The 22,206-nt window shown below is 43.7% G+C and overlaps 1 protein-coding gene across 2 annotated transcripts in view; it reads left to right on the top strand.

Annotated features, from left to right (window-relative positions):
- Positions 1 to 22,206, top strand: part of NEURL1 (neuralized E3 ubiquitin protein ligase 1) — a 137,055-nt gene that overhangs the window by 104,300 nt on the left and 10,549 nt on the right. For both annotated transcript variants that reach the window (XM_057379523.1, XM_057379531.1), the window contains exon 4: positions 17,553 to 18,233. In XM_057379523.1, coding sequence (XP_057235506.1) covers positions 17,553 to 18,233 — 681 coding nt within the window. The remainder of the gene's footprint in view (positions 1 to 17,552; positions 18,234 to 22,206) is intronic.

Here is a 22,206-nt window from a genome sequence, read left to right as displayed (position 1 = left end):
GCCTCATCTCTGCGTCTCTGAAAAACAGAGAATTGCTGTGTTGAAAGTGAAAACTGTGAAGGAAGAAGTTTAGCTCTAATAGGTTATGTACTTAAAGTACTTTAGGGATCTGAAAAAAAGGAGAAGAGGGAATTTGTTGTTGTTTCTGTTGTCTTGGGACTGTTCCTCTGGTGCTGTGCTTTSCTGTGTTGCACAACAAGCACAAGCAGCAGTAGGGGGAAGTGTGGCRAGTCTCTTGGACACTTAAATATCTCTTGATTCCTCCCTTTGGACATGCATTGGCATGTTCTTSTGATTCTTTCCTTCTTCTCCCCACCTCCTCGGGAAGAGAGATACCCAGCACTGCCAGGAGAGCTGGACAGAGATGGAACCATATGGAAATATTTAGGCTTTCCTCTGAGTGGCTTTTAGAGCAGGAGCAAGTGTGAAGACAAATATCTTRCAATGTCCTCCCTTCACCCTGCTCACCGTCAGGCATGGGATGAAACCTTTCCAGCTGAACACATGCAATGTAGGGAGTAAAAATCAGAGCAGGGCTTGATGTGCTTGAATTTTAGGCATCCTGGAGTCTTGTGGATTATAGCTACTCTGTTTATTTTTAAGGTGGGCAGAAGATTCAGCCCTATAACTCTGCCTGCCAGCATGAAGTCCATSACCTATTGTTAAATGAACTAGCAGGAGAACATTCAGGTACGATCGCAGCAGAGCCTTGTGTTGGGAAGCACATTGGCAGTGTTGCAGTGTAGCAGAGTGGATGCCCTTAATGAAGAAGCACTTCAAAGCTATGCYAAGGGCCTCCTTCTCTGCCTGTGCTTAGTGCTTTGTGTTTCTCTTTGGGGAGCCAGGAGAYACCTCTGCTGAAAGCTGAGGCTCAGGTCTGAATGTGTGAGTGCTGGACATGAAGTCTCTGAGGATTTTACTTAACCACTGGATGGCGATGACAAATTTGGCCACTGTGGAAACTTCAAAGCACGRAGCTGGCTGAGGAGGGAGAGCTGATCCCAGCATTTTCTCCAAAAGCAGGAACTAAGAGTCCCCTGCAGCCCTGGGAAGGCTCACAGTTGTGTTGAAAGCCCTTCATGCTCAGCCTCAGGAAGGCTGCTGAAACAGCAAGGACGGGGTGCATTGTGACTGTCACTTGTGGATTGTCAGGGACTGTGCAGACTACAATAGATTTATTTAAAGTTTCAGAGGCTGTGTTTCCCATTTAAAACTACAGATTTCCAGGAGAAGGTCAGCTGCYGGCCACCTTCTCCCCAGAGGAATGCTTAAAAGGGCTTTTTCTCCCTTTTAACGGCTAAAGCCTTTCAACATTTAGCAAGGCAAGTGTGGGATCTGTCACTGAGGGCTGCAGRACCTCACTCCCTGCAGACACTGCAGGGTATTCACAGCATCACAAGCTGCTTGCAGGAGGASAACTCAAGTCACAGATCACAGTGATTAAAAGACCTCTTGAAGGCTCTTTGGGGCGAACAAGGGACAGCAATAGAAACTGGGGAGCCTGACTTTCTGCCCCTTATTCTCAAGCACAATTACATCGCACCCTGTTCACGTAGTGCAGTGGTGACTATAGATGTAGTYGGAGGGAAGCTTGGGGCAGGGGTGGGATCAGGAGGAGTGAGASACATGAGACTGGGATGGGTTGGAGACAGATGATTGTGGGTATGGAGAGCAGGAAACCTTGACAGCAAAAGCAGAAGTAGAARCACCATCAAAAGGGCCATTACAGAAAACACTCATTTTGCCTGTTTTGGAGAATCCATATATTTTGTTAGAGCACCCWCACAGGACAACCTGCCCAGTGATTGTAATCTGAAATCCTGTTGTCTAACATGTTTTTGGCTGTTAACGTTTTCCAATCTATTGTGTAAACAGCTTCTATTTTAACATTTTGGCAAACTGCTTCCTGGGAAAAGCCTGATCCCTCTGCCACTCCTCCAGGGTCCTATTGTCCGGGGTCTTTTTTTTTTCCCTTCCTGTTTCACATGAACGTGCAGAGCTTTGACAATTGCACTTTGTAATCTTGAAATGTGAATGCTTTCCAAGTCTGGAAGGAGCCTCTCAGTTTTTGAGATTGACCTTTGATTTCCAGTGACAGCCAGGATGKATTTCTGCAATTTTTTGTGTTGCCCAGGGCCTGACATTGACTAATAGGACTGGATATTCAGCAGGAATGTCAGGAAGCCTTCAATGATGAGATTTATTCAGGCTGTCCATGCATAGTTTCAAAACTGTAGGGCTGAGTTCCTGTTTGGGGTGAAGGGAGCAGTGTTACAACAGGGGTGAACTCAGAACATTGCTCCTGCTTTCTTTCCACACCCCTCCAGATCTGTCTGATCAACAGCAAGCAGTCTGTGCTGCTTCAGCTACTGCARTAAGGACACGTAGAATCACATGGTTTTCTGTTGAAGACCAGCAGCAATCCCTTTGCATTTGCCTTTTGTTTATCTTTCTTAAGAAAACAGTGGATTCTGCTTAGTTTTACTGAAATAGCCCATTGCTGACTGGAAATTACTATCTATAAAAAATAAAAATGTAGCAAAATGTAGGTCACTGTGTTTGGAAAGGTTTCTGCAGAGCTTCTGCACTGACTAAACACAGGGACACATGTGGGAGACAACTCGTAGGAAGCGGGGCGCATCTGTAAAAGCAATTTTACGTTCTGGTTATGTCTTTTTGGCCTACTGGGGTTGCCACCAGCATCCTTGTGACCTGCTCCTTTTGCCCCTGGGTGCTTGGGAAGGCATCAGAGACCATCACGACTCTGCTGCAGGCACAGATTCTTCAGGGCACCCCAGGGGTTGGCTGTGCCCCTCAAAAGGAAGGGTGCCAAGTGCCCATGCCATGCACGGTGGGGGACTCTGCATGGGCCAGATTTGTCTTGGTGCAGCTTCATCTTTTTCAGCAGAGCAGATGAGGGCTGCCTGGGAGAGCAGAGGGGACTCTACAGTTAGTCAAGAGATCTCTGAAGCCATCTGCAAATGCAGATAAATGGAATAACCAGACCCTCACACAGACCTTGTCCAGAGAGCACTGAGGATGCAGTAGGACCTGGTAACATTGGAGTTCCTACTTTAAAATTCTTCATTCAAATCTCTAGCTGTCCCTGASCACAACCTCACATGACTAAAACAAAATTGATTTTTAATAGTTGATTCATTCTTTCCTCTTTTCTATGTCTAGGGCAGAGGGAGTRAATTAAACATTTTTTTTTYCCCCTCCTATTTGCCAGTTAATGTTTTCATTTAACCAGCACTGGCTGTAACTAGAGGACAGTTTGATTTTTATTTATATGTAGTGAAACATTGTATGTGAAAACAGTCCTTGTTTATGTTAAGTTTTGTAAAAAGACTATTATTATTTTTTACAAAACACAGGTTTTGCTCTGATTGTTTTCAATCCAGGATTGCTTTGAACCAGCCACTCACCCTCCTTTGTCCTTAAGGGCACCGCARTGGATTTCACAGGAGTTGAAAATCACATTTCCATCACTTTAGGTACTTTCAGCATCCATTAGGGTCCCTAGTGTGGCTCTTCCTTTGCACAGCAGCTGATGTGTGAAATTCATGTTTTCCCTTCTGCCCCCTCTGTATTACCTGGCAGGCAGTGGATGGGCTGCAGATGCTGCTCCAGGAGAGAGGGTGTCCTGACCTTCTCCTTTCTTTACAAGCTCTGGCACTGGGCATCATCCYGGCCTGGAGATCATCCCCAGCACAGGAACCAGCCTTGAAGGCTCCCTAGTCCCTCCAAAGGAAGGTCACTGCTAAAGGCTCAGCAAGCATTTATTTGGATTTTTAAATGTCCCTTTGGGCCCCTTAGATCAGAATCTGACTCTGGTTCAGGCAAAAGAAATAACAAGCAGCTGCCTCTCCAACATTCAAAGCAATGTATTTTAAACTGATTTCAAAATAAAGACATTCAGCTGACAATTCGTTTGGGCATAAACAAACAGGCACCAAAGAAAGATCCTCAGAGAAATTTAGCTGCTGAATCCTTGACCTCCAAAGGACCCCTAAATATAGTATTGTATGCAATGTGCCTCTTCTTGTGGGTGAGATATTAAGAGCTTATTTATTTATTAGAAAGTGGTTTACAGTGTAAGTAAATTAGTGAGTTCCAAGGTCCTCTCTCAGCTGCCAGATGCTGGGAGGATGTTTATGGCCAYTGTAAATAATTTCATAGCTTAATACAAACACATTTTTAGAAATCAAGGGCTGATGACTACATGTTTATAGTGCAGTCGAGGATTTATCCATTCCTTCAGAATATGAGAAAGAAAACAAACAGTATTTCAGTTATTTTAAAAATCCATAAAAAAGAAAAGCCCCAAAGGTATCCTTCATTCACGGTGCTGTGGGCTCAAGTCTGCGTCACCTTTGCTGAGCTCTTCCAAGTCTGACCAAGTGAGAGAGATCAGGAAATGCTCAGCTTCTATCAGGACCCAACCCATGCATTCTGGACACTGTGAAGGTTGGGGTTGCAACAGCACAGACAAGTTTTCCCTGCACTGAATGTGCAGATCAATTTGCTGCTGCTGAGTGACCTTTCCCAAGGTCAGCTTTAAATGACAGAAATCAGATCCTTCCCAGTCAGCGCAGCAGCCAGATGGAGCAGCACGAGAGATTTGCTTTATGTTGTGACTAAAAAGTAGTAATTCTCCAGCCCCTTTGGGTAYTGGCAGAAGGGTGGCTCCAGAGGGAAACCTGCTTCCCAGACGTAGGACACAGAATGAAAATGGGGCTGGAGGGAATTTCCTTTTCGAGGCATGTGTGCAGCGAGGAATTAGAAATGGGCAAGGTGACGTCAGAGCGTATGTGGGATGCTTGGTAGGATTTTTGTGAGAAGTCTCAGTGCCTTGGGGAGGGATGGGCAGAAATGAAGTATTACAGATGCTTCATTTGAGCTTTAAGTCTATTTTCAGCCTTTGTGTGGATGGCAGCGGAGAGCCTGAAAATATCAGGAGAAGCTGTGGGCTGCTCGTGTCGTGGTGCCTTGTGGTAGCTGCATGTTCCCGTGCTGTGCTCTCCATAGCAACATATTTTCAATGTAAAACCACAGAACCAGCTGAATAGTTATGAGCATTTACACTGCCATGTGCATGGGGAAAACTGATGATGATGCTGCTGAGCTGCTGCAAGGCAGAAATGGTCCTTGCTTTAAATTGCAGCCTAAGCTGTGCTTTCGGCCTARGGTTGAAATGAAGTTTGATGATGGAAGGTGCTTAGGCACATGYATTCACAGATGCTTTGTTCTTTTTWGGGAAAAAGTGACCCTTTTTCAATTATCCAAGAAGTTCTGGGTGCAGGAGAGTGCCCTGGATCTACAACAGGGCAGAGTTAGAAGGCTTGACACAATGAAGTTTGCCTGGGCTAGTGGTGACAGTGCTAACTACAATTAATTTAGGGGAAAATCCCTTTTCTTGCAGTTTTGAGAAAACAGTCAATCCCAGTGCAGCACTGCCTCAGATCTGGCAGGCTGAGGTTTGGGTGCTTGCATTGCAGCAGTGTCAATTCTTTGCAGTGAGTGTTGTTTGGCACCATCCTGATCCTTTTCCTTGATGGTGCTGGATTGCCCAGCCTTGGATTCAGCTGTGGGGGCAGGCAAGGCATGGCCGTGGGCATGGCACCGGGATGGCCAGGGAGGAGAACGGATGGAGCCTGCAGGGCTCACTGCTGATCCTGGCTGTTCCTGGTTTCCTTGTTCCTTGAATCATTCCCCCCTGCCAGTTTCTGGGAGCAGCAATGTGTGAGCTGGTCGTGGCTGTCAGGTGTTTTGGCAGGTACCACAGTGGCAGAGTAGCTGTTGTCACAGGAGCTGGCTCCCGGCTCTGCCTGCAGCTGCCCACGGAGAGGCAAAYTCAGCAGGATGGCAAACGGGCACAGAGACAGTGACAGCGTTTGACACGCCTTTGCTGAGTGKCAGGCAGTGCTGGGGAACAAGGCTGCTGACCTGGAAAACAAGCCAAGATTAAGAAATGTCAAATTTCTGGGGAGAAGAGGGTTTCCCAGAGGGCTGAGAGGTGGAGAAAGTAGACTCTGGAGGTTACTTTGGGATGGCTTATTTCAAATGGACCATGAACCCTGACATAGCATTGGTGCCTCTGGGAAGGGCCATCCTGACACACAGAACGGGACTCTGGGGCATGGGCAGCTCAGGATGACAGGGATGTAGAGATGGCCCTCCTCCTGGGGAGAGAGCTGAAGGATGATGCCCTTCAGTCACAGCCCTTAGGGAGCTCCTGGAAGGGTTAGTGTAGCCATGGGCAGGGTGAGGCTTTTTGTTGTAGATGTAAAAGTGAGCCCAGCAGCCATGCTGTTACTTGTTTCCTTACCAAATTACATCTCCTTCATGTTGCTCACAAATTTTCGAAGTACTGCAAAACTCATGTGGGAAAGAACTGGCATTGTCTGAGTCCTTGAGAGCTCTGGTGACCGCAGCAGCTTCGACAGACCTGAGTGAAATGTTTCTGGCAGGACAAATCACCGAAATGCAGTGGGTAGCAAAGTTGTCATTTGTCACCATTCCTGCAGATCTGTGCCATGGTGGCAGTCCCTGTTTTCTTCTGTGCAGACAGGGCAGTTTTTCTGCTGGGGCAGCTCTTCCATCTGAGAGGCAGCTGAYGAGACAGAGCCGAGGTGGCAGTGCYGGAGGGCAGAGCTGGCAGCACGGGGTGACCCTCACCCCTCCCCAGCAGGATGCAGCACCCTGGATGCACTGGACAGCCAGAGTGGGGGATCTAGGCTTAGTTTCAGGAAATCTCCTTTGCTGTTGTGTCCACTGGCACAATGCAAGGGGACAGATGGAAAGTGGAGTTTAGCRAAGAATTTTCTTGTTGTGTGGAATGTGGTCTTTAAACCTTACCTTGTGCTGATKTGGGACTGCTGATCTGCTTATATGTGCATCCTATTCTCTTCAGTGTGATATAAATACTCGTTTGGATGAAGTTTAAGTTCTGTCATGATATGGAACAAACCTAAACAYGTACAGAACTTTTCTGAATTGGTGCAGACAGCAGTAATTGTCCTATTTTAAAGCAAGCTCATCAAACAAGGCCTTGATTTACTGCTTCCATGCACAGCTGTGAGGGTACACCCTGCAAACTCCACCAGCTCTGGAACAGGAGTGGGGTGGATGGGGTGGAATGGCTGTACTGTCATTTTGTACATGTGGAAAATGAGTCAGAAAATTTCTGAGAGCTGCTTGATGCTGGATTGTGGGTGGAAATTCTCCAAGAAAGAAATATTAAAAGGAATTAAAACAAATAAAATATTCTGGATAAATAGCACTACGTGCATTCTTTCAGATATATGTTTGTTGGATCTTTAGATGAGGAACCAGCTTGGCAGAGGAGAGATAYCTGTAAACTTAGTTAGTCATGGTTGAAAAATTGGAATACTTTTAGCAAACTCTAGCTGTTTTCTTTCACTATTTTCAAAATTCTATATTTCAATGTTGAGTCTTGAAATAACATTTTAATCTTGAAAAATCACTGGCAACAGTGATTTCCAAACAAGCCCCAGAAACCAACTGGAGAAGCTCTTAGTCCGATATTCATTTGCTTTTTTAAAAGGAAGTAAGAGAAACTGAACACACTGTTCCAGAAATACTTTATCTTTACAATTAATTTTATTTTCTCTTCAGGGAGGATACGAAAATATTATGTATTATTACTGCATTTCACAGGTTGCATCTTTACTAGAAAATGTGCTTTTAGCTCTGGTAGTTGAGTTAGAAGCAAAATCCTTGTGGTGTCCAGGCTGTTTATCATCCAGCAGYGCTTTTCTGAACCAAACAGGACTGCAGCAAGCCCAGGTTCCTGGGATTCCTTAGGAAYTGAATCTTCCCCCAATGGCATTAAATGAGTTCAATCAGCAATGGTGCTGGGTAAAAGGCTGGCCCTTGGAGAGACCCTGGCATGTAGGAGGTGGTTGTTGATGGGTTGGGTTCTCCCTCTGCAGCTGTTTGGGAAGCCATCAGTGCTGGCTGGAGCCCATCACTGGGAAATGTGGGCAGAGGCTGCAGAAGGAGCCATCGTCTCCAGGAAAGCACAGGGCTAAATGGAAGTGAGTGAAAAAGAATAAATGCAAGGAGGGAGGGTGATAAACRGGAAGGAGGCAGAAAGGGCTTGTTTTGAAGAAAATTGCTGTCAGGTGACTCAGGGGGTGAGGGAATGTGTCTGATGCAGCTTGGAAATTGGCTGTGAGCRCTGAGATGCTATGGAAACGTTTGCACAGAAATGTAAGGAGGTTTGGAAATAGGATTGTGGGAGGGCCCATGGCAATCTGCAGCAGAGTACATGGAGATGAAGCTGAGGGGTTAACACTGCATACAATTGTGAACTTACCTGAATGGGTGAGGTAAGAGGGTCAAAATTCCTAGGAGGAAAAGATGATAAAAGGAATGAGTGTGCCAGGAACAAGGAATAGAGTCACTGGCTATGAGTTAATAACTTTATCTCTATAAAGTTATTAGACAATCAGGACTTGCCCTAATTGCCCTAAATGCCTATTAAGAAGGTTAAAAAAAAATCCAGAACTTTTCTACAGAGAAATTTACATCTTAAGGATCAGGAAATATCAGATGAAGTGACAGTTAACAGTCTCCTGGGAGAATTAAGTCTATTACAGGTAATTAAAACAAGTAAAAAAARGCTTTCCAGCTGTAGAAAGAATCAAAGCAAATGGAAGGAAAAGGTGGTTCACCCTACAGAGAGAGGAAGGACTGAGATTAAAATAATATTAGTATCACCCTAAAAGTGATGATTGCTTTGCTGTGGTTTCTGAGAGGGTAATAATAGTTGATCACAGAGTCTAGGAGGCCTGGGGCAATGGKGGTGAAAATCATTGATTGGGGTGGGAGTAAAATTCCGAGACTTCATACATGAGTGGGAGATGGATTAAGGAATAAATAACAGGATCTGGGTTGCCTCCACAAAACCCAAGGCATGCCATTACTGCTCAAACCAAATTTCTCTGACTTTACAGGGAGATAGAAAACACATGAACACAATAGAGGGAATTGGACCAGGAGGGGCCARTATCCAGAGGTGGCTGTGGCAGTGGATAAAAACATCTTCAACGTGAAGGATGTTTGTCAGTCTTCAAAACTGCTGGCTGGGGAGGATGAATTTACCCCAAATGAAAAGYCTGAATGCAACTCAAAATGTGTTGTTGGTAACACAGATGTTTCCAGTACCCTGCAGACTCTCTGAGCATCAGCTTTTGTGGAAAAGAAAACAAATGYGTAACTGTAAACAGATATGGAAGTTCGTTCATAATCTACTGTCAGACTCTTTCAGAACATTCATATTTTCTAAGGAGAACAGTAATTTATTTCAATTTTATGAGGCTAGTTATGCTCTTTGTGCTGTTTCACATGTGCAAATCAATTTGACATGCTTACAGATGTTAGGCAGAATTGTATGAATATTTGTTATAAACCGGACTGGTTCAGAGCACTTTATTAGATAATACATGCCCCAAAACTACAATTTATCAGTCTGTGTATTAGACTGTATGCTTTCTTTCCTTMGATTTTGTTGAAGAATATGCAGATGATCAATTCAATTACTAAGCTGGCCTGGGAACTGCAGTTTCCCACTCTGACTTAAAAACAGCCTCAATTCTCTAAAGCTCAGAGATTTTTATTTTCCCTTTCTGAATATTTTAACTTGGGAACTGGCAGCACATGAACTCACATTCTTTTAGAATCCAGATTCATTTGCCTTTTTTTTTTTCAATTTATTTTGCTATGATATTTTGTCTGTGCCATTGGTGCAACACTGACAATCCAGAAATCTGTGACAGTCACAGCAAACCAAGGTTCATATTTGTATTCATAGAAAAGTACTCTGATCCCAGAGTTTCCTGCATTCATTTGGCAGGGCACCAGCTGCCTGATGGTATAGAAACACCATTCCCTCAAAGCAGGATTTGGTGCTAAATGGCCACGGGAAGCCACCAGATCTGCACAATAAATTTATCAAACACCTAGCAGTCAGTAACAGCTAAAAGACTAGGTTTATTCTCTTCCATCCCATGTTTTATCACTTCTCCAGAACTGAGTCATGCAAACCAAATAGTTTTAGTGCTCAATCTCTCCCAAAATGCCTGTAAAAAAAAATGCTGATTTTTATCCAAGCAATGCAAACACGAAGCTAGCATGAGTCCAGGGAGATGAACTTAAGCACTGTTGATTTCCACTCATTTCTGTTAAAGTGGCAGATGTTTGTAGCCTTGMAATTGGTTCCACAGGGTCAATGATCTGCTTTCTTTTGTAACCCAGCTTTAAAATCTGGTGACAATTTTTAGTGTAAATATGAATTATTTCTCCCACATAAGAACTTTGGCTTTGGACTCTGTAACCCTTGGCTTGAGCTTTGACTTCTGCCCCTCGGTTAKTGTAGAAATTCTCTTAAATGCTTCYGTCAGTACTGGAATAAACATCTGAGTGTCTTGACAGAAAGATGATTACRACTCTGTTGGTCACAGGCAACAAATGGACTCAGGTGATTTAAATATCTGCCACTCCTGTGATAAAAATGGCTGATATGAAATACCAGGTAATTTGCCTCCCAGATTGCAATAGGCAGGAAGCCAATATTTGCACATAGCAATTAACTCCTGCTTGAACCACGTCAATGCACGTGAAATGTGTGCTTGCCCTCCACTGATCGTGTGGAAATACCAAATTGGTGTGCTGGGGAAGGAGAAATTCTGGAACAGTGGATTCCATGCTGGCCACTGGGATCCATAGTGGATGAGGAATCCCAAGTAGGTTGAATTTTGAGGTGAGAAGAGAAACCTGCACACAGAAGCATAGGAGCAGCAGCTAGAGAATAATGCRTTGATAAAGAATTAGGAAATGAGAGGGTGTACCATGGAAAATGGAGTGGTTTTGTTGTGTACTGAGTTAAACCCTCAGGGGCTTCRCTTAAGAGCTCTGCCAGAGGAGCCATCTATCCCCCTGGACTGCTCAACCCATCCCACAATTTCCAGGTTATAAAATAAGAACATTAATTCTTCCTGCCTGCCACTCACCTTTTATATATCCTTTCTGTTTACTCGGTGAGGAGTGTCTTCTGCTGCAARGCCTGGCAGCTGGGTTCTGAGCTCAGATGCTGTTTGCCCCAGAGCAGATTTTACTGCCTCTTAAAGAGCAGCCTGGCATCTTAYATAAATAGCTGGTACAAGTGGTATTGTCTGTTGGCTGTAGTTTTGCAAAGAGAGGAGCCAGAGCAGTGAGAGCAAAAGGAAGCAGCTCCATTTGAAATGGGATATTTATACTGTCAATGAAGTAGTGAAATGCACATAGCAAGATACTCTATAAGTGGATATTAACTGATGTCCTAGATTTGATGTGGGTGTTTTCAAGAAGGAATGGTTGATTAGAGGCAGTAACTCAGGCAGTTTGATTTTTCAGTTRTTCATAAAGAGAAATCCACTTTGTAGAAGTGAATTCCTAAGTATATGGCAAAAGAGGTTTTTAGTCTGAATCATTCCTTTGAGRGATTTTAAACATTTGCCTCCCACATGCTACAATAATGCTCTGCAAGTGGTTTCATTGTATGGTCCGAGAAGCTGCATTCTGGCGCCTGATGGTTTATGAGAAATAAACACAATGGAGAGGTCTTGGGTTATACAAATTCACAGTTTAACAGCACAAGCAGTAAGGGGAGAACCTGTGTGCAGCATCAGAGCAGCAGGATCCATCCAGGAGCGTGGGTCTCTGCAGCATTGTGCTGAGTGTGGCAGATCCCAGTCTCCTCTCCAGACCTCACATGGAGAGTAAGAGTTTGCAGAAAAACAAATGGTTTTACAAGTATCTCCTCAGACACATGGCCARCACGGAAAAGCACTTGGGACATGCTCTGTGAGTGGAGCTTTACCTCTTAATGACTGTGAGCAGGCCTCAGCATTCTTCACTTCTCAGTTTTTCTCCTGTGTTTATTTTAAGGAAGGATGGTTTTCACTCTCCTGCTTGCTTAGCTCCTCCTGCTAGAATGAAGCAGTTCAGATACACATGGCAGAGACTGAGGGAGCCTAGAGCAAAGCATTCCATGATGATGAGGATGTCTTTACACCACGGGTATAGCAGGCTGCATGAAAACCTGTTTCCTGTCACCCATTGATTTGGGTGGATTTGGAATCCAGGGCTACACAATGGTCCTTCTCTTTCCAGACCTAGTCACAGATGCTTTTCTTCTTTCCACTGGAGGTGATGTTGTGGGCTGGGTGCCGTGGACACATCAGGCAAACTGGCAACCAGAGAGTTTGACCACAGGTCAAACTTGCCACCAGTTGCAAGGAGGGATAAATCAGAATATAAGTTGTTTCAATTTTACCATATTTTCAACCTTCTGTCACCTTTAAGTACCTCGGAAGTTGAGCTATAAACAACATACAGAAATTGTTCTGGCTACTCCTGCACTGCAGGGTGGCRGTCCCCCAGCAGTGCACATCAGCTCGCCAGGACTAAGCCAGCGAGGGAGCAGCGAGTGCCACAACACGACACAAGGCAGCAGAGCTGAGATTAATACCTGCCCTCCCACAGTGGGGAGTACGAGCCTGTGAAGGACAGAAGGTTTCCAGAAGCACAGGTTTATTTCTTGTTTTACAACTGGCTGCTTTTCCCAATTGCCCTTGAGTGTGATGCTATTTTACAGCATGGTCCATCGGCCTCATATTTCAAACACCTCTCCCTGCAACGTCAAAATCCTGCCAAATGGACTGTTTGTTTCATAATTCTGCAGTAGACAATGGAGGAGATAGTGCAGGATTACAGGTGTTGGAAGGCCAGCTGTCCTCCCTGGGTAACTCCTTRTGACAGATGGCACTGATGGTGGGAAAAAGAGCCTTCATCTGCATTCCTGAGTGGGAACTGAACTGCTCCAGTGTGGTGGGAATAATACAGGRTACATCCTTTTGCAGGTGCAGGCTCACATAGAATTATTCTTGTAGAGGCCTCTGACTTCAATGTGTCTTTCAGTAGTTTTAACATCCTTGAGGTTCCTTGGAACGGAAATTATACCATGAGCACCAGAACTCGCTAAAAATGCTATTACCCAGTGAGGGATTAAGAGAAAAAACCTGCACTTGAGAAAAACTAAAGCAAAGAACAGAAGGAAGGAAAACCATGACRCTTTGCATGGAAAGGGAGGCATCATACCAGCAAAGTTCTGGCCTTACCAATCTCTTACTCTTGGCTTAGTAGCTGAGGACAGAAATGTTCTCCAAATGCAAGGAATCACTAGGCAGTTCCTTCATTTCTCAGCATTTCTCTCTCCTGGGAAGGAGAATCACTGGAAAGGGGATATGTTCTTAGGTTCTCACAGAATGGTCTGATTCCCCTAATAATGTGGGGTTTTTTTTTTTGTATTAGTGGGTTTCAAACTTGGTTTATTTTTAGTAGRTGTTCCACAGCTCATTTTGGAGACTGGTGCAGAGCTCATGCTCTGAAGAATTACAATTCATGGAGGTTGTAGGATTGCACCAATCTCAGAAAACTGATCAAAAGTAGATTTGTGTCTCTTGATCTGCAGTTAAATGGGGGCTGTCTGAGTTTCCAGTGTGTGTTTGTGTGTCCATGCTGAGTTTGCTTTGCTGTCTTGGGTCCTTTACAGGTGTACGAATAGTGGCTGCTCATGACCTTGGAAAGTCAAGCCTTGGGGCAGTAACAGACAGTACTGAAAAAAAAATAGAGGAGGGAAATGATGATTTGACAGCCTGACAGCAGCACATCCCCTTCGGGCTTGTGTGGGGCCGAGATGACGTGTGCATGCTGGTGGTTAGAAATGCTTTTGTGTTTGGATGTGCTKGCAGCTGTATTCAATGTGCATGTCTGTGATCTCTATAATAAATATGTATTYTACATATTAACATGTTTAAAGGTAAAAATTATTTTGAGGAGATGGCATTTGGCAGTGGTTCAAAAGAAAGGTGGTAGTGAAATACTTCTGATCTGAGTACCATTACARCTGCATCTGTCTGCTCACCAGCTCCTTGTAAAAGCTGTTTTAAAGTGTTACTGCAGTTGCATTGAGCCTGCACAAAGTGGGAAGCTCTTCCGTGCCTTCTGAGCAGGAAAATGGAAAGCTTTGAAGCCTCTGCTCTGAGGAAGATACTTCAAATTAATTTTCTGTGTAAGGAATCACCTGCTGAGAATCTAAATTTTGCAGATGAACMCCACTAAAGAGGAGGAGAAAACAGAAGGCAGCTGAACTGCTCAAGTTCCCTTCATTTCTACTTAGATAAATTAATTACTCCTCCTTACATTTTTTTCTTAAACAAAGCCAGAAAAAAGATACAAAGGCATTTGTGAAAATAGGCATCCGTTAAATTCATTGTCTCAGATTCTCAAGCTGAGGAGCAGAAAATCTGTATTTAGTTGAAATACTTTTCACTTTGGCTGTGTCTATACTGCTACCAGAAATTTTTAAGTCTTGAAATCCAGAAATAACATCGTAACTTGCACTGATGCAGAGCTCAGCAAAACCTCTCTGGAAATCCACCCGGGCAGCCAGCTCCACTGAGCTGCCATGGTCAAGGCCAGCTTGCTGCTGGTGTCCCAACCACTGCTCTGGTGGCTTGGGGACAGCTGTGGTCTTCACTCACAAGTCCRTCTATTTTCACCCAAGGAGAACTCCCATCAAGTGTCTTTTCCCACAGAAGCACTGCCAACTGCCATATCCAAAAAATGTTATAACCTTGAATGTTTAATAAGAAGAAATGAATGATTTCTGAATTCTTTAGGCTGAAGCTGGGTGGTCCTTGGGAGTGGGCTGTTGGACCCATTTGGAGTCTTACAGTCTTACAGTCTCATCACATGAAGTTATTCAGGCTTTTTGATGTGTCTCCCAGATTTGTCTCCATAAATATAAATGCTCCTGAACAAAGGAGTCCCCTCCTTTGTAGGCATTAAAGATCACCTGTAAATGTTCTGCAGGGCCTGTTCTGCCTGTGTTATGGGCTACTCCAGCATGAAGAGCTTTGTCTGTATTCAACATGAATAGTGTGATCTGTATTTAAAAAGCAAGAACTGAAGATTTACAGGAAGGAAACAACTGATTCCTGGGCAACTTCTGCTGAAAGAAAGTGGTCAAAGTCACCTTATTTGTTGCACATTTCACCAGAATCGTTCTTTCATAGCCCTTGGCCATTATCAGTTATTCTGGGTAAATGGCATTCCATATTTCATCCAACCTACCTACTACCCCAAAAGATGAATCGCACTTCTGTTTTGATTTATATTCAATGGGGCTTTTTTTTTTTTTTTTTCCTTTGGCTGAATATTTTGTGAAGCAGGCCAGCATCTCTTAGAGACTCATCTCTACATTTTCACAAACACATTTCAGAAGCCAGGAAGCTGCAATCCTTTCCTCTATGGGTATTTGCAAACATTAATGAACTAAGTCTCACAGTYGCTTCTATATCCTTACGTGGCCATGCATCTGAGCTACTGAGGAGTTTAAATAAAACAGTTGGATATGTGACCCTGGTCTGCTATCACTGSCATGTGTCTTGTCTGCAGAACTCCATCTCTCTTAACCTCTTTTCAGATGGAAAAAGATATTCTGTCCAGCAGCCAAAGGGAAATGCAAGCATCCTGGTGGAAAACAAGCTGTTTCAAAACCCTGGCTGCAAGCTACCCACACATCACAGTTGTCAGCCAGGCTGCACATGCATAGTTACAGGGAATAAAATAGAGAGGACCTTCTGTTCCTATTCAGAAAGGTCTCTATCCATTCACCTACACAAAGGGATCGTCRTCAGCTGCCAGTATTAATTTGTTCTCCTATGTAGGTTTCCAGCTAAAGGATGGTAAAATAAGTCCAATGCTTATCCAGCAGGAGCACTTGGAATGCAAATGCTAGCCCATGCATYTCAAAGCATTAATGCGACCCACTTCTAGATTACTTGGGGTAATTTCTGATTTTATTTATTCTTCCTTTTCTTCAATTAACTTCTGGGAAGAGAGGCTGAAATATCAGTATGCGGAAAATCGAATATGAGAAACAAAGCCCGTTTTTATTTTGAGACTCTGCTTCCCTTGTAATAGCAGTTTATTTAAAGAGGAGCCTGGAATAATCCAGTTTAAGCAAAGCAAAGAGCTCTACTGAAGCCAAACCTTGTGTGGGTGTGCTCTTGTCAGGGCTCCCAGAAGAAGAGGAYGGAAAGGCTGTTAGTCAGATCTCAGATATTGCAGGAGATGTTGGTTACTCAGTAGCTGGCATTATTCCTTGGCATACCAGTACAGAGCTACTACTCTGGTGTACTGGGAGAGAGTACATCCCATTGGGAAAATCCTCAGATAACCTGAGTCCTGCTCTTTTGTTGCCATAAAGAAAATCCCAAGGATATGTGGGATATGTAGCTGGAAGAGGTGTCCACTGCAAGGGCCTAGCATGTGATTTAGAAATGACTCTGCCTCTTCTTGTTCCACCTTGTGCTGTGTTTGCAGCACGTCCCACGCTGGGGTCTGGTGTGTTGCTCTGTGTTGTGTGGGRTGGTGTCACCTCCCACTATTTGGACCTGGGCTCAAAGCCACAACAGCCTTCAGTCCATGTAGGTCACAGCTTCTTACACCACCCCAGGAGTTTCCCACATACTCARTTTTCATACTGTGAATATTCTCTGTGCTACGGGCATCTCAGAGTTCAGAAAGTTGGACATAAGAATAAATCTTTGCATTATCTCAGCTTTCTTTAGAATTTTTGTAATGAAGGTTTTTTTTTCTCAGTGCATTGTTCTTTAAAATTTCTAAAACAACAGCACAGCTAAGGGTATGTTAAATTTAAGTAATTTTGGCATTAAAGACAGGGGATTATGTTCCTCAAAAAAAGGAATCAAATTGATTAGTTCTTGAAGCAACAGGTGATACTAACAAAGAGGATAAGGTGCAATTTTATTTCCACTSGTGGATTTGAATTTTAATTGTTTGGCTTGAACATAATAAATGATTGTATTGTATTTCTAAAACCCAGCATATTCCCAAGTTCTGCAGTGTAAAATTTGTATCTGTACTGCTCTGCAGTGAGCACCAGAACACTAATGATTAGTTAAAGACAGGAATACTAATTRAATTTCATATAGTGGCAACTAATATAGAACTGAACATAGCAGTTCCTTTTAATTAAAAAAATGTGTAGTAAGATATTTATTTCATGAGTCTATGAGAATTACTGTGGACAGTAAAGAGGGCATGAAGACTTGGAGCCTGTGTAGATATTGATTGGTGTGTTCAGGATGTATTTCAGATATTTATCCTCTGCTTTCCCTCTCCAAGGAGAGCCTCCCTTGGGCAATTCTTGCCATCGATTTTGAATCTGCCTGCTCAGAAGCTGGAAATGTTGCTGGTGGGAAAAGTACAAGAACAGCAATTGATTGCAAATGYGTTTTATGATACTCTACTCCCATGTTTCAAAGGGAAAAGTTTAATAATGGCAGCAGATTTTCCCTTTTAAACATATCAAGCAAACCCATATTTTTTCAAGCCCCTGGACATTTCCATTTTCTCTGAAAGTGACCCCTTTTTTGTGTTCTTTCTTCCCACAGACAGTGAAATCATCCCTCCCGACTGCCTGCGGCCCCGCTCCTTCACGGCCATCCGCCGGCCCTCGCTGCGGCGGGACACGGAGGACACGCGCCTCTCGGTCAGCCTGTGTGACCTCAACCTGCAGGAGGACGCTTTCCACGTGACGGCCACCACCTGCCCCATCCCGCAGAACTCCCTCAACTCCCAGCACTCCCACCTCCTCCCCTCCCAGCTGGAGAGCGACCTCCGCTTCCACCACCTCCGAGGACCCCAYGTCAAAATCCTCGATGACCAAACCGTGGCCCGCCTGGAGCACGCCCGGGAGGAGAGGACTTTGGTTTTCACCAGCAGACCCCTTCGGATCAACGAAACAATTTTCGTCAAAATCAACAAGTCCAACGYGGTGCGCACAGGGACGCTGTCCTACGGGGTGACGTCCTGCGACCCCGGCACCCTGCGCCCCAGTGACCTCCCCTATAACCCCGAATCCCTGGTTGACCGAAAGGAGTTCTGGGCCATCTGCCGAGTGGTGGTGCCCCTCCAGAGYGGAGACATCCTGGGATTTATGGTGAATTCAGACGGTGAGCTGCACTTGAGTCACAACGGTGCCGGCATTGGCATGCAGGTCTGTGCGGACTGTTCCCAGCCCCTCTGGATGTTCTTCGTTTTACACGGCGCCATCATGCAAATTCGATTGCTGGGTATGTTGCACCCCCTTTTYCCAAGCCTTGTGCACAAGAAAGCAATGGGGGTGGGGGATGCATCATGGGAGAGGGAGTGCATGGCTCCCTCCCTGCTCTAGGATGAGGTTCAAATTTTGGTTTTGTGAAAAGAAAAAAAATATACAAAGGTGCATACAGAGCATATGGGTATGAGTTACAAGACTTAACTTCCTTGCACTTCTGTAACACCCTTCACGTGGTGGTCTCAAAGCTCTTTTCAGACAATGAATTAAGCCTCAGGGTCCTCCATTAAAGTGCAGATGAGTCATCACTGACCTGGGAGAAACAAGGAGGGCAGAGGAGAGGTGCTTTGGGCTGAGCTAATRTAAGGCATAGCCAGCAGGAAAAAAATTATCTGATGCCCTTTTCTGTGTGTCAGATATCTGGGATGATGGACTCCCAAAAGAGTGGTGCTCTTGCTTTCCCCAGGCTTGTGAGAGAGGCAGGCTAGARAGCAGAGAGGAAACCCAGTGGTGCACAGAGCGTGACATGCTCCATCTTAACAGGACAAAGGTCCTCCTGTCCTGTTWAAGGCAGTGTAGCTCACACAGGTTRAWRGACCTCTGAAGAGATGGCCTCTTGGTGTTTTTGCTGTTTTTTTAGCCCTGTTAGCTGATGTACTTCACTGAAATGCTGSAAGTCACGTTTCAAAGGGGGGAGGGAAAAGCTTTGAAATAACATTTTCTCAGGATCAAATTTACTTTTTTATGTGTCTATATTACACCAARTATAGGATGTGTTTATCATGAATTTGTACCATATCATAGTTCTGCTGGTGTCAGTGTCAGACAGTGAMTGATGAGAACATGATCTAATTCCTGATACCCCTCTAAGTGGAGATGATTTTAAAATCTTCCTTTCTGTTTATACTGTTATACTCATATAACTTCAATTATACTTATATTCCATTGTGCTTCAAATCTTTCTCATATCTAACAGGGRAAAAAAAAAAACTCCAACAACCTCCCTCCCCATTAAACTCAAAAGCCAACCAACACCTCCTTTTTTAGGATTTATAGACAGTCTTTAAAGATAAATTGTAGTGAACACACACACATCTGTCTGCAGGGTCCAGTTCACCTTAATCACAGTATGAAATGTCTCGTATAATTTGTTTGAAGTTGACCACAGGCCTATGCTGTGAGTGTTTTGTGGCTGTTAAAGGCTCACAGATGACAAATGTAGTACTGCAATTTATTTCCAGGAGCCTGAGACTCAATCCCTGCTAATTCAGCCTGATTACATTTGCTGTGGGTACTGTACATAATCCGTGGTTAGCTCTGCTCTCCACCCACATGTCACTGTGATAATGGTASGTGAAGTCAAACAGAGCCCAGTAAAGCAGGAGATTAAACGCTCCTGTGTATGTTAGAAGGAAAACATACTCAGGTCATTGAGCTGCTGGTGAAACTAAATCATCGACCAGTGCTTCCTTTCATATGAGATCACTAATTCTGGCAGTTTGGCACAGAGCAAACAGCCTGTTTGCAATGAGCTCTGAAACAGGGCAGCAAGGATGTGTCTCCCCAGAGGGACAGAATCACATCCTCACACTGAATTTGACAGAGCATGGACGTGAACACGGATCTCCTGTGTCCCAGGCAAACCTCCTGCTGTGCATGGCCTGCTTGTGTCCTCCCTGCCTGATCTCAAGTTCAACCCAAACCAGTATATCCCCAGTGCATGTTTCARATAAATCTACATTTGCATGCATGAAATGAAATGTGCGGAGTTGGAAAACCCCTCACTACTTGTGTTGTGACCACATAACAGGCTTTTCTGACCTTGACCACTGAAAAGAACCTGAAAATGGGCTCTTACTCTTAAGTGAGATRTAAGTGAAAAGAACTGGACTTGCTGACCTTGCCTCTCTCAAGGAAGGGGTACAACTCTGCTGAGTGTACAGCTTTATCCACATCAGCTTGGGCAGCAAGCTGCTATCTCCAGGTTAAATACTATGAAATTGGAGCTTGCCTGTAATTTTTAAGATATATTAAAATACAAAAAGAGCTTTTCATACCCGTATTTCCAGTACAACAATSCTGGGAGCAGTACAGTCCCAGTATCAGTACAAAGTCAATGTAATGCAAMTGCCCAGAGAAAAGCACTGATGCTGTCCCAACTGCATCTTTGCAACTGCTGTAATTACATGGATCAGCAAYAGCCTGACAGAAGGCAAAGAAAATAATGAACTCCCATCTCTAACTATTGCAATTTTATTATTACTGTTTGCACTGCAGTGGAACAGATTATGGTGCTTGCCATAATATCTGTCATTATAATATTAGAAAATGTAAGAAGAATGTAAAATGTTCGTCTTTCTAATGACAAGTTCCATCTTCAGAATGCAAACAAGAGTAATTTYGTGAGATCTCTCTTCTGTAGTTTGAGCTTTATATCACAGAAGAAGACATTTATAGTTATCTTTTCTAGTTTCAATAGAAAAAGTGAAGTTGAATATCCTTGAAAGTAATGAGATACAGATACTGCAAAAGGCATAATTGTACCAAACCTATCCTAAATAGCAGATRCCATTCTATTGCTGGGGCACACCAYTGTGAGATTAACCAAAGTAAYATTATACAGTCTTAAGGAAACCTCCACACCACAGTGACTATTAAATGAAATTMAGGTGGCTGGCTTTGTTTCTTCTCCAGCTTTTCAGTTTTGTTTGGAGAAAGAACAGTCACTCTTGCACCTAGAGGAAGTTTATTTTTGTCTCAGAGAACAAGATGACTCTGGGTATTGATCATTGGATTCTGTATTTCATGCCTGGAGATTAYTTATTTGGTCCTGATGCAGAGCAGGAGCAAGCTCGGGTCTCTGATGGCTTGTGACTTTGTCACAGAAGCTGACATTTGCTGACTGCAGTTACTCCACAGTGCTGGGGATACAACATTTATTTCCTAATATCAAGGGAGACCATCTTTACCACAGCTGGTGATCTTACAAGACTCTGTAGGAGAGCAGGGCAGTGTGGGGTTAGCTGGATAGTAAAGAATTCTGTTTTCCTCTTATCAATTTGGCATCACTTACTGGCAATATATTTGCTGTAGGAGAAATAAAACAGCCGAAAATAAAGATGAAGTTGGAAACGCTGTTATTCTTCATGCCATCCCAGCAAAAGCAAAATAAATTAAACCCAAGCCCCACTATAATGCAGGGAAAGGCCACTGTCATCTGTAGGGGAGGCAGAAGAATGTCAATTTGTTTCAAAGTAAAGTTTAAAAGGCAACTTGACCACATGGCGGAAAGATAAATGAAAGAGGAGGGCACTTCAGTGTAGCAGATAATAGCATAAAAATATCATGCTGCTGGGAAACGAAGGGACACATTTAAATTAAACATAAATGAGAGTAATTAACTATGGGAGCCAGCTATTGAGGGAGGCAATAGATCTTCTTTGTCAGGGAAGCCCTTCTAAATATTTTATATGTTAAGTGCTGGTCTTAATTTAGAAATTCTGGGGATTATTCACATAAAAGCAACCAAACAGAAACCCAGATCATTAGGCATGCAGAAGTGAAACAGTCTTTGTGTATCCTTTAGGAATTTCATTAGTTCAGGCTTGGGTTGGTTTTTTTCAGGCATCGTTCCTGTACAGTCAACAAAACCAACCTATTAAATTTGATTTACTGCTCTCAGCTTTTGCTGGTAAGCATTTCAGCTCACACACAGTTTTATTGACAGCTCTGAGAGGCTGAAATGAGCCAGTCTGGACACAATGGTCTGGTTTTGGTCAGGTTTTGGTGGTGTAATTCATTTATGAAGTTAAATTGATTGACCCCATAAGGTTTCAAAATGTATGACTCATGTCTGGAGAAGCTATCACAGCAATAAGTTTATATATTTAGTGTTTGACGATCCAAATGGTTGGGGATATTCTTTCATTTTCTTTTGTCTCAGAGCTGAATCACCAGCAAGTAAAACATCTTCCTTCATCTCCTTCTTG

The sequence above is a fragment of the Malurus melanocephalus genome, unplaced genomic scaffold, assembly GCF_030028575.1.
Source record: "Malurus melanocephalus ecotype Western Australia unplaced genomic scaffold, MMel_1.1 scaffold_12, whole genome shotgun sequence".
Taxonomy (NCBI): Eukaryota; Metazoa; Chordata; class Aves; order Passeriformes; family Maluridae; genus Malurus; species Malurus melanocephalus.
This window is presented reverse-complemented; position numbering and strand designations above follow the sequence as displayed.